The 12,761-nt window shown below is 46.7% G+C and overlaps 1 protein-coding gene across 8 annotated transcripts in view; it reads left to right on the top strand.

Moving 5' to 3' along the window:
- Nucleotides 1-12,761, top strand: part of PROM1 (prominin 1) — a 105,454-nt gene that overhangs the window by 84,071 nt on the left and 8,622 nt on the right. For all 8 annotated transcript variants that reach the window (XM_045182695.3, XM_045182698.3, XM_045182691.3 and 5 more), the window contains 8 exons: nt 2,396-2,548; nt 3,637-3,760; nt 5,103-5,206; nt 6,955-7,039; nt 8,463-8,609; nt 9,437-9,508; nt 10,480-10,572; nt 12,276-12,329. In XM_045182695.3, the coding sequence (XP_045038630.2) occupies nt 2,396-2,548; nt 3,637-3,760; nt 5,103-5,206; nt 6,955-7,039; nt 8,463-8,609; nt 9,437-9,508; nt 10,480-10,572; nt 12,276-12,329 (832 nt within the window). The remainder of the gene's footprint in view (nt 1-2,395; nt 2,549-3,636; nt 3,761-5,102; nt 5,207-6,954; nt 7,040-8,462; nt 8,610-9,436; nt 9,509-10,479; nt 10,573-12,275; nt 12,330-12,761) is intronic.

The raw sequence follows: 12,761 nt of genomic DNA on the forward strand, positions 1-12,761 counted from the left end.
TTGCTATGGAACGGGGTAAAAATTGGACATTAAAACCAGGATAATCTTCTGAGAGCAGGTTGTACAAAGAGGTCACAACCTGATGGATTCACCCTGGTTTACACTCACTAGGAGGGTTGAAATGTTCACTGTGTCAGGAAATATACTAGAGTTGAAACCAAATGATATTTCAAGTGCCCAGCTGGCCCCAGGCATAGTTATCACAACATTATCGACTGTGTTCTTGGTGCCGTAATTTATATCCCTGTGACTGCTCTGGAACTGCCAATTTGTACCTAATTCCTTCATCGGGGGACCACTCTGTGTAAAGCACGGGATTGTCTAACCACTGTGTTGTAATCTGAAACTAATAGAGGATAATACTGAATGTCAACTGTAATTGAAAGAAAAAGAATCACAGATCATGAAAGCTTAGAAGTAAACGTATTAAGAAATAAAACAAAATTAACTAAAATCGAAACTATATGAAGAACATCAGTGTAGTTGCTGCGGAGAGATGATGTGCAAATTCATAAAGCACTTCATAGTTTTATTTAATTTGCAGACTGGAAGTTCTCGAGACACATTTTTAATAATTTGCAATTTTGATGTCATTAGTGGCTTCTAGACTCTTAGTTATAATTATTTGAAGCGCGTACCAGGATTTTAAAACTTAAAAGTAATTAAGAAGAACAAGGGCATTGGGGTGAGATTCTTTGCATCACTGGGTTATAAAATGAATATGGAGAGGCTGGTGCTCACGGAAAGAACATTCCTGAACCCAGTTGGTTGTCCAGAGAGCTCAGGTAAGCCGCCCAAGTTTGCCCCATGAGAAGGCACTCATTGCGGGTTTGGCCCTGGGCAGTGCCAGTGGACTTCTCAGACCCGGTGCCAGGGCGAACTTGGAGACTGGAGGTATTTGGAGGACCAGGTGAGATGTTAGGATGTGCTACCCTCCCTGAAAGGCTCAGCCCCATGACGTGCCCCCAGAACTGTTCTCACCACCAAAACCCAAGTGAATTCCAGACATGGTAGTTCCTATTCAGGTTATTAGTTATGCAAGAGCACAAGAGAAATCGAAACAACAATCACTAGCCTTTAGGGGACAGTTACAGTGTGCCCACCAAGGACTGCACACGTGACATCTCCTATAAAACACACAACCCCCTGCCCTGGGTTGTGTCCTATTTATAGCCTGGTTTCATAGGAAATTGAGGCTCAGGGGCATGAAATGACTCACTTCAGGCAGCAACAACGTGGCAGAGGGGGTTTTCAGCCCCCACCTGACTAGTCTCTTAAGCATTGCCCTGTAAGCGGCAAACCTATGTCCCTCCCCTGGGGCTAGGCCTCCCCAGCGGGTATCAGGACAGACATAAGACAGACCCTTTCTCAATGAACTTACAAACTCATTAGTGTTCCACAGATGGAAAGAATGGTACCATTCTCTGTCGACGTGTCAGCTTCCCCCGCCCAGAGTCCAACAGCTCATTTTTAAAAGAAATGCGCCTAAGCAGATGAGGCATTGACGGTAAAAGATTTCTGAGGCCAGGCTCCACCGCTTATTGAGTTATGTGTCCCCAGGATCTGGAACAAAACACCACAGAATGGATGCAGATGGCTATTATTATAATTATCAAGATTGCTCTTAATTGAATGAAAAGCTTTAGTGGCAGGCTGTTGTCTCAGAAGTAAATTCTTTATTTTTTAGTGTTTTAAAGGTTGGGAAACATTTTTACCTTCAGCTGCTGGAGGAGCTTATTGTACATTCCAGGAATGCCAGGAAGACCTAATTGAGGATCTATTATCCTAAAATGTCACGCAGGACCATTACACAATTGAGATTTACATTCTGTAGGCATTTGATTTAGGGTGCTTATAAAACTCTAAAATATTCAATGCACTCACCATGTAGAGATTTTCTGGGTCCATAAAGAACACAGTGCCCCCCAAATAGTCTTGCAACCACAAAATACTTTAGAGAAAGACCTGGGGGGAAAACCCAATGTTTCTTTATTTGTTGGCTAACCATGATCCGCTTGCATCTCATCATCATTCTAATAAGCACATACTGCATTAGGAACCTGGAAAGGATGTAAACGTCAGGGCTGATGCTACCAGTAGCCCTCCCTGGAGGAGTAGAGCTAACCCTGCTTAGCAGCTCCACAGAAGTGAGGCAAAGGAAGAAATGATCCCATGCAGTGAGAACACTTCAAAACCAAGAAAAAATTAAGATTTTTTTTATTGGGTTGGAAGACTAGTGGTAGGAAAGCATCTTTTCATGTCTGAGAAATTAACAGGGGAATCTGATATTTGATTGCCGAGTATTACCCAGCTGCTTCCCCCCTGGTATGACAGCTTTGGCATTACAGTGATGTCACCTCTTTCATGTGTGGTAACACTGTGCTTCTTTCACCAGGTGGCTGGGTGGCTTGGTAGCCTGCTGTTTGCTGACTCTCATCGTGATTTTTTATTACCTGGGCTTATTGTGTGGCTTGTGTGGCTATGACCGAAATGCCACCCCTACCAGGCGAGGCTGCGTCTCAAACACTGGGGGCATCTTCCTCATGGTGTGAGTGTTCGCTCTTCCTTGTCATGTGGAGGGGTGGGAACTCAGGGAAGAGAGCAGGTGACCCAGGTGGTGCACAGATCTGGTGGCCTCTCGGCTGAGCACTCGGTTCCAGTGGCATGTACATGTGATTATATGTTTGTCATTTTGAGAAATTTCATCAAGGAAAAAAGTAAAAGAAATTTCTAAGTTAGCTGTACTTTGATAGACAAGCTTAAACATACTGTTTATCTATGGTGGGCTCCTCTTTAAAGCAGCTATCATGGAAATTTTTTTGAAGTTTGCTTTCTTTATTCCCATTGTTTTTTTCCTGTATTCATATCCATCCAACCATCCATCCATCCATCCATCCATCCATCCATCCATCCATCCACCGATCCATTCATCCAACCATCCATCCATACTTGTTAAAGTATCCACCAGATACTTGTTAAAGACTGACCTGGTATCAGACACTGTTCTATATGGCCATCTAGTCTGTTCCCTTTGAAACTCTAGGAACTTGACTTCAAACAGAGGTTGCCTGTCCATCCCATCCTTCATGCTCTCCCAAGAATGTTCTTCTTCAGAGAGAAATCGGGTTGTGTGTCTCCTGTGCTTAAAGCCCCTCAGGAGCTCCCCTGCCCTGGATCCACCAGCCACCACTCCATACACCCCTACTGTCCTTCAAGCAGCCATTCATCACACTCTGTGCCCTCTCTCTGGGTACAGAGCCACCTGGGCCCCTTTCGGACCCCCAAAGGCACGCTTCCTGCCTCAGAGCCTCCCCACTCACTGTGTCCTCTGCAGAAAGCCTCAGTTCCCTCACCTGACTCAGAGCCCATGTCTGAACCATGGTGCTGGCTGCAGGTGGACCTGTGACTGAGCCATAAGGGTTGCCTAAACACGTATGTGCCTAGGACTGAAAGGCCACCGTGCTTACCACTTCCTGTCCTCACTCCTGGGCAGGCTGACTTGTTCAGCCTGCAAACAGCTGGAGATTCAGGTCCCTTTCCTGCAGTGAACAGGTGGAGTCAGTGACGACTGGTAGGTAGTATTGAATATTGAATAATTCCTTGTAGAATTCTTAACTTTATTTCTCTTTTTTCCAGAGGGGTTGGAATCAGTTTCCTCTTTTGTTGGATATTGATGATCATTGTGGTTCTTTCTTTTGTTGTTGGTGGAAATGTGGAAAAATTGGTCTGTGAACCTTACCAAAACAAGAGGTTATTCCAGGTAAGTGTGGTTTTCGGGACCATCATGGGAGGCTCGAGCCGAAACGTTGACTTCTCCATATCTTGTGGGTTTTTTCAAGAGCAGTAAAAACAGATGACTGGTTCTGTTTTTATTCAGTAAGTTGAGATTTCTACTATTATTTGTTGAGCAAAAAAATATATATATGCTAGTATATATTTTTGGTAAGTGAAATCAGTACCAGGAATTCAGGCCTGTGTATCAGTGGGGATGGTAATGGTTTGGGAGAAATAAATTTTCCTCAGCGGTCGTTGTCAAATGTGGCTGGAAATATCAGGAGATAAATTCCCTGGTTTCTCCCACACTCCAGGAAGCTTCTGACACTGGAAGCGTTTCCCAGATGACAGTTGCCCACACAGATGGTTTGAGGCCATAAATTTGAAGTGAAAGGGTGATAAATTCTATGCCTCCTGGCAGACAGTCAGCTGAGGCCATTAGAAATTGAAGTCAAGCCTCCCTCTAAACGTTCTCCCTCAGAAACCAGCTACTGCAGACTCCAGGGGCTGTTTCACACTTAGCTTCGGTAGTAAAGAGGGAAGTTAGTTTCAGTTTACATGCTTGTCTCCTAGCTTTGGCTTTCCAATGCTTTTTTCCAGATTCTGATTTTTAAAATATGTTTCTGTTTTCCTGTCTCACTGTATCTATTTCCCACCTCCGATCTATTATAAAGTTAAGTGGACGGCTATTAAAGTAACCAGCTGTTGTCATAGTATTTTCATTACTCAGTTGGTGGAGGAAAATTAAAAGGACAGCATCAATTTCTTACTTGGTCTCTTGATAAAAAATAGTAATAATACATCAAGCCCGACTTTGTTATCTTCCATCCTGTGTTAAATCATTTAAAAATAATTCTTAAAAAGTAGGTAATATTTTGAAACCATTTACACGCCTCAAGCCGGCATACAGCCGTGCACGAATTAACCCATCTTGGGTGTACGTGGTGTGAAGCCACAGAACGTGTGAATGTTCATTCATTTTGTCCAGAGAGGATAGTGAGGAGCTACGTCTGCTGCTTCGTGGCTTCCCATTTGCCACTCTGCATCCCATGGGCTGTTCTCTCATTTCTATTGTGTTTGTTTTACTAAAATGTAGTGTTCTCCAAAAAAAAGTAATTTCACTAATTCCTCCTGAGGCTACCTCGTGGTGGTTTGGTTTATTCTAATCATACTATTATTTTCTACTTTTAAATTGAAAATCAATGAGGAAAATCATGACATGGGAAACCCCAAAATATATTTTAACAGAATATTCATTTAATCATATGTGTGTATATATACATTAGTGTAAAACTCTTTTTAAAAAAATGTTTTAAACTTTGTTCTAGATTTTGGATACACCGTATTTAATAAATGAGAAATGGAAATATTATCTCTCTGGCATGGTACTTACCAAACCGGATATTAATCTCACTTTTGAACAAGTTTACAGGTATAAATAATTGCATTATGTACTTTTTGCTAGTTCAAATGTTATTTTTCCCAGAATGAGAATTTTACTTTCTAAGTGTCTCTAACCTTAATGATAAGACTTTCCAGTTTCCAAAATTAAGCTGTTCTCTAGTCTTAGCAAAAAAAATAGTAGAAATAAGACCAAAAAGATGATTCTTCCCTTGGACACCTTCTAGACCAGCGGTCCCCAACCTTTTTGGCACCAGGGACCAGTTTCATGGATGATAATTTTTCCAGGCACCGGGATCAGGAGGGGAAGGTTTTGGAGTGACTTACATTCAAGCTCACCTCCTGCTGTGCGGCCTGGATCCTAACCTAACAGGTCCGGACTGGTACCAATCTGCAGCCCGGAGGCTGGGGACCCCTGTTCTAGATCCTGGAATGGTGATGTCTTAAGGGCCCTCTGTCCAGTGATCACTGGGACACACTGGTGAAGGTGACCCTAAAATACACAACAGGATCCTGAGTTTTCACAGGATCCTGTGAACAAGAATTCAGTGGATGGGTCCAAATCACAGACGTGACAATAGCCGTGCAGTTCAAGGGCAGGGCTGTGCAGTGGGACTGTCTGGGCTCCAGTCCTGGCTCTGCCACCAGGGACTCTGTGACCCTGGACAGTTCCACTTCTCTCTGTGCAACAGGACTCAAATGCCAGTGGCTCTCCTCTGGCAGAGACAGCAGACGAGTGGCAGGTGTGCCCCCCTCGCATCTGGCCCTCGTGGCGGACGCTGCAAATCAACTGTGGTCTTCTACTCGGCCCAGGGACTTCTCAGGACCCTTCCCAACAGCATGTGCTAGGCGGGCCTTGTCAATCCACTGGAGTTTCTGTGCACAACTAAACCCTCCCTGGGCCGAGAGGACAAGACCAAGCTCCTTGTGATTCAGGCTCCTGCAGAGCTTTCTAGTCTTCCTTCTGCCTCTTAGTGCATCAGGCTCTCTGCTCCAACAAATCCACCTACTCGGGGCTCCCTGGAGAGGAGCTTTGCACCTCCTAGGGATGAGGGCATGTTCCTGCTCCCAGGTACCTCCAAGGGTTAGAGGGCTCTGGCTGCAGGACTCGGAGGACACGTCCCCAGCAAGTAGCTGTTTGGGTGGCAGAGACACGCATCAGATGAGGCTGACCTTTCTTAGCTCAGAGGAGGGGGGTTTCCCATTTTAAGGAAGCACAGGGAGGTTAGGCCAAGTTAGGTTTCCAGCCAAAGTATCCCGACCATCAGGATGTCGGTGGCCCCTCCGTGTCTCCATCCTGCCACTGGAGTATGTGTCCAAACATGGCCTTAGCAAGTGAAGCTCAGCCCAGGAGCTATGGAGGGAGACGGTCTGGAAGAGTTTTGATAGAACCTGTCGATAAAGCCCATGACATGCCTTGTAACATACACCTCTTTCTAGCCATTGTTGTTTAGGGGGTTTTTTTGAAGTGAGAATTTATGGCCGCCCGATGGGTAAATGTGTTATCCCCCACAGCACTGGAAAGAACCCAAGGAGACAGATAGAAGGACGTATTTACTAATCCTTCCGAACCTGTTCTCAAAATGGGAATTTTATAAAGTGGGGAGCAGAGTGCGTTCTGGGGGGTTCACGTGGCCACTAGTGACCACCTGCTGTGTCGACACCCAGAAGCCCCTCTGTTCACAGATTAAACAGTTAACGCTTCTCTTCGACATTCGCAGTGGACAGAGGTGGCCACACCTGCCTCCATGGGTCATGTTCCTCTGTTTGTCCCCGTAGCGACTGCAAGGACAATAAAGGAATTTACACCACACTGAAGCTGGAGAACATCTACAATATCAGTGAATATCTCAACAGCCAAGAGGTGAGTAACTAGAACCAAGCCGGAAATTCTTGTAGCTCTTCACTAAATCCAGTTGTCTTTGTTCCTTCAAATTGACGTGAAATTCACATAAAATCAACCATTTTAAAGTGACATTTCATCCATTCATAAGGCTGTGCCACCCTGCCCTCCATCTAATTACAAAGCACTCGTACCCCGCACCCCCAACCACTCGTCTTTCTTGAGGCACCAGTTTCTCCAGCAGATGGAACAGGCCCTGAGGGCACTTCACAGGGAAACAGTGTATCTCCCTGAGTGTCCATGTGCCTAGAAGAACAAACCCTGCTTGTGTCCCAGGGATATTGGCTCTCCAAGACTGGCCACCGCCTTGTGCCAGGCCCCTGACAAAGGAAGAAGGCACTGACCACTGTGGCCCACCCCCCACGTCGTTCCTTACGAGTCATGGCTCTGGCCCCAGCACCCTGGGGTGGGCTCTCCTGAGCTCTGCTGGCCCTTGGCAAGAGACGGCATGGCACCAGGGATGGAAGTGAACAGCATGGCATGACCCCTCTGACCAGAAGGAGCGGGAGAGTGTGAGCTGCCCAGGCCTAGGACACACCTAGAAGCCCGCTGGCCCTCTCAGCTATGCCGGAAAGACTCTAAGGAGCCTTCTCTCTTCTGGACTTCCACCATGGAAGCAGACACGAAGGGGTGCCAGGGAAGAGGTTGTTCCTCAAACCCCACAGCTTGGCCACTGAGACGTCACAAAAGGTGTCATGGCGGCCTAACAGGTTTCAAATGTGAAGAGTTTATTTGAAGCGGCGTACAAATTTGGGACTGGTCACCTTCCCTAAAAATGCCTTGCAATGTGCATAAGTATATCATTTTGTAACCAAGCTGCAAATAAATGCCCCCCCATGCACACATTTGCCCGTCATGCTGTGCGGCATTTTCTCTATGCGCCATGATGAGTGAGGTTGGAGATCCCGGGACACTTGGACACCACACGCTGCCTGAAACTACCGACTCTTAGGGCAACGCCAAGTGATCCACCACGGCCCGTAAACTCAGGCCTCCCGACCGCCCGAGTCCAGGGCGTGCTGCCCCTGGTCCGGGATGCAGCCTGCCCGGCCCCTTTCAGCCTCTCTCTTTGTCAAGACCCCCTCAGAAAGCTCCCCCCTCGTCCCTGTCCCCGGCGTCCTGATGCAGTTCCTGTGCCTCTTCCCTTTGGGGTCTTCGAGGATAAAGATGCAACATTATTTTGCTTTGCGCCCCACCTCCTCACACAGTGCTTGGCACAGGGCATAAGGAAGGAGGGGGGAGGGGCGGGAGGGGAGAGAGAGTCGGGAAGAGATGCCAGTCAAGTGCACATGTATTGGTTTTTGTCCTGTGTCATTTTATTGCTCTTTGGTGACATGGTTGGAGAAGAGGAGACTGACTTCTGACTTTTGTTTTTATCACGAAGTTTACCAAAAACATAAGCGGCGATTTTGAAAACATGAAGGTGAATATTGACAATATCGTCCTGCTGGATGCAATAGGAAAAAAAAACCTTCAGGACTTCAGCTCTTCTGGGGTGGACCGAATAGATTATGGCGCCTACTTGGCAGAGGTACGACCCATTTGTTTACGCTTGATCTTTTGGGGAAAATTAGAATACAAGTATGTTTCTTTTTTGTTTTTATTTATTATCTTTATTGAGATGAAATTCACATAACACAAAATCAACTTTTGAGTTAGCAATTCACTGGCATCTAGTATGACCACAGTGGTATACTAACCACCACCTCTGTCCCGTTCCAAAGCATCTTCGTCACCCCAAAACAAAGCCATGTTCCCATTAAGCCGTTGCTCCGCATCCCCATCCCAGCCCCGGGCAACCACCAATCTGGGTTCTGTTTCTATGAGTTTCCCTACTCTGGATGTTTTATATGAATGGAATCATGTAGTATGTGACCTTGTCCCTTTCCTGTAACCCAAAGTTTTTGAGATTCATCTATGTTCTAGCATGTATCAGTCAGTACTTCATTTCTTTGTAGGTTTGAATGATATGATTGCATGTTTATAAATAAGAATGCAGCCTTGGCTGATTTGGCTCAGTGGACTGAGTGCCAGCCTATGAACCATAAGGTCACCGGTTTGATTCCCAGTCAGGGCACATGCCTGGGTTGCCGGCCAGGTCCCCAGTTGGGGGTGCATGAGTGGCAACCGATAGATGTTTCCCACATTGATGTTGCTCTCCCTCTGATTTTCCCTCCCTTTCCCTCTCTCTAAAAACAAATAAATAAAATTTTTCAAAAAAAAATACGGCAGATGCCACCTGTGTAAAAGCTTCCCACCTTGCTTTGTAGACCCATGTTCAGTCTGCTGCCTGTGGACGTCGTTCAGGGTTAAAAATCCCATTTCCATGACACAGTGTTCTTTCGTCTCCTTTCTTAGACAGCTAAACCGCCCACAAAAGTGAATCTTTTAACATTTGCAGATGGTCTGGAAGAAAAAGCCAATAAGCTGGTGAGTTCGGGGAGCCGGTTAAATTCTGTAATCGCTGTAGATGTCCAATGTCAATGCGACCCTCAGGGGAGCTACCGCAGAGGTTCCTCACACCACAAGTAGCCCCTTGTTTACAGCCACTCTCCAGGGTCCCACCAGCAGCCCGTGCTGCGGCCCAAGGGTCTGTGAGCCTGGGAAGGTGCCCCGGGCGGTGTCTGCGTGTACGCAGCTCCTCCTGAACCCTGTGCTAGGTGCTAGCGCTGCTCTCACCCCATCCACTCCCCTCTGCCAAACACATGCACATGCTTGCCTTGCAGTGTAGGGAATGGGAGGAGGACATGGGAGGGAGGGTCCAAGCACCCCTTTCCATCACCTGTAAGAAGTGGATGAAGGAAGGCAAAGATACTCTCTGAGCCCTGTAAGCTTTTCCCTTCATCGGCTGCTCCGCTGGCTGGTGACTAAATGACTGGAACTGGTCCCTTTCGAGAAGCAGCAGAGCGTGGTGATGGGGAAGCTGGGCTCTGGAGGAAGACCCAGATTTAAATCCTGACTCAGCTGCTGCCTAAGAGGAGGACCTTGGGCAAGACATTTCCCCACTCTGTGCTCTGGTTTCCTCACCTGTACGATGGGCAATAGGATTGTTATACATTCATATACGAAACAGTATTGAAGTGTGGGTTCAAGAAAAATTGCTCAGTCGAGCCTTGCTTTTCTCACTGTAAAATGGGACTTTACTCACTGTAAACGGGACTTTATAGCAGATCTATATGGGAGCGGGGAGAGGGAATGCAGCCAGTGGCACTCAGGAAGGACTGCGGGGTGTGGGTCGCTGCAGACAGCTCCTGGTTCTGTGATTTCGTGTCTGGGCATAGCCCCTCCCACAGCCCCCAGGCCCACAGCTGTCATTGCACCCAGAGGGCTGTGGGTCAGAAAGAGTGCTGCACAGACTGGAAAACTGGTGTTGATCTTTGTTTATTTCATTCTCCTTGTAGCCCCATGGAAGCTTGAAGCGGTCCCTGGCAAGTAATGCACAGAAGATTAGAATGATTTACCATGGCCAAGTCATGCCGCTGGGATCCTCCATGGTAACGGTCAACCTCTGGCATTTTGCTGTGCCCTGCATGTGACTCATTTCACCTAGGTGGCTTTCATTTAGCCTGATGACACAGTATGTGCCTCTCACACAGGCAAACCCGATGGGTCTCAGACTGAGAAATTTAGCTGTTTTAAAAGTAAATGATAACAGATGGGCTTTAAAGAAGACACAATTTCAATTTCATCCCCTTCTTTCTGCTTACTTTCCTGTCTTTTTCCACCTGAGGGTGAACACTTGGATGAAATCTGAGGTTGCCTCATATTAATGCATTGTGCTCTGACTCCCATCACTTTTACCAACACTTGGCTGCACGCTGAGGTTTCTTTCTGTTCTGGACTGACTTATTCTCAAATTCTTTTCCTCCAAACCCTGCCAAGAAATAGGGGAGGGCGACGGTGAGTCCTTTCCTTTCCGCCTCCAGCAGCCCTGTTTGCTGTCCCGATCAGCATTTCCTCTCTCCTCTCTTCCATCCTCCTGCCTGACTTCCCTGTCTTATTCTCCTCACCATCTGCTAGCTTCTTTCCTGAATGCTAGAAGGGCAGTTTGTAGCAGAGAAAGAACAGGGGCTCTGACCTCAGGCAGATCTGAGTTCAGATCTTGCCTCTGCCTTTTCAAGGTCAGGTAGCTTCCTGTGTCCTCATCTGGAAGTGGTGGGACTGGCTTCCGCCTCACTGGAGATGAAGGGTTTCACCTGCCAGAGGGACTCTGTAAAAAGGAGGAATTATTTCTATGCTTATGAGGGGTCTTGCTTGCAGTGGCCAAGGGGAAGACTGTGGAAACAGGGTTACAGAGTCAGCATGCTCAGGTTGGGAGAACCGTATTAGCTCACTTGACCTCAACTTCAGAAGCTTCTGTAACTAGTTTTCACCACCTCTGTCTTTTTTTCTTCTTCTAACTTTTTGATTCATTTGTGTATTTACAAAGTCCTTCTACTGAATTTTCTTAATTTTTGTGCTGTGCTGTAGCACAATTTTCTGCTATACTTGTTTATGCCTCACACAAATTTGTTAACCTCTTCAGCTGGTTTTTGCATGTCCCTTAAATGCCTTCCTTCGAGTGACCACAGGATTCCCTGTCCTTTTCAGAACTGGAGCAACCTGTCTACAAATAGCAAGTTGTTCTGCACACAACCTACAGTGTAAACCAGGGGTTAGCAAACAGCGGCCCTGAAAACTACGGCCTGTGGGCTAAGTCTGGCCTACTTCCTGTTTTTATCAATAAAGTTTTATTGGAACATAGCCACGCTCCTGTATTCAAGGTGATCTGTGGCTCCTTTTGGCTACAAGGGCAAAGTTGTGTGGTTGGAACAGGGTATGACTCACAAAGCCTAAAACCTTTGCTATCTGGTCCTAAACTCATGAAGTTTGCCGTCTGATCTGAACCACACACATTAAGCCACTCTGGTTGGGTGGCTTTATTTTAAGCCATGTCTGTCACTTTGGGCAACCCTGACACCGCGCACGTGATGTGCTGCCCTTCGAGGCTCTAGATTACATGTCCTCATTTCCCAGTTCTCCTGCACCAGAGGACTGTGACATGCACCTCGTGACAGGAGTCTGTTCCTTCTAGAACAACACTTCGACAGAGCCAAGTTGGACTTGATGGCCGACTTGGGGGAGGAGGTACACAAGGTGTGGGGTCTTGTTGCTTCGTGTAGTAAGTTGGAAAATATTATCTGTGTTTATTTACCAGACGACTCTTCACCAAAGCATTCAGGACCTTCAACACAAAAGCAGTGGATTGGGGGTAAGAATTCCTTTTCTTTTTCTGTCATGGGGTCTTATTATAAAAAGTGCACACAGACTTTCAGAGATGATGGCTTTGCAAGTACTTTACATATTTTTAAATCTCCATTATCCACCCATTTTAAGTGCCAACCTGGGTTTTCCTACCGTCTTTCTATAAGTACTTCCGTCCATACAGATGACCTCTTGGCACGTTGTTAGGGACACTGGGGACAGCTGTGCTTTGATGTGTAGGATGCAAACTAAGAAGATGCACCAGTCACTTTTACTGAGAGCACGCTGCCTAACAAACAGCCCCCAAGGCTCAGTGCCTCCGACCACCAGCTTTCATTGTCACCCTTGGGTGGACTGCAGGCTTCCCCACACACTGTCCCACCTAGAGTCCCAGCCTGAGGAGCAGTTTCTGTCTGGGCCACCATATGTCTTCCTAGGC

The sequence above is a fragment of the Desmodus rotundus genome, chromosome 4 (assembly GCF_022682495.2).
Source record: "Desmodus rotundus isolate HL8 chromosome 4, HLdesRot8A.1, whole genome shotgun sequence".
In the NCBI taxonomy this organism is placed as follows: domain Eukaryota; kingdom Metazoa; phylum Chordata; class Mammalia; order Chiroptera; family Phyllostomidae; genus Desmodus; species Desmodus rotundus.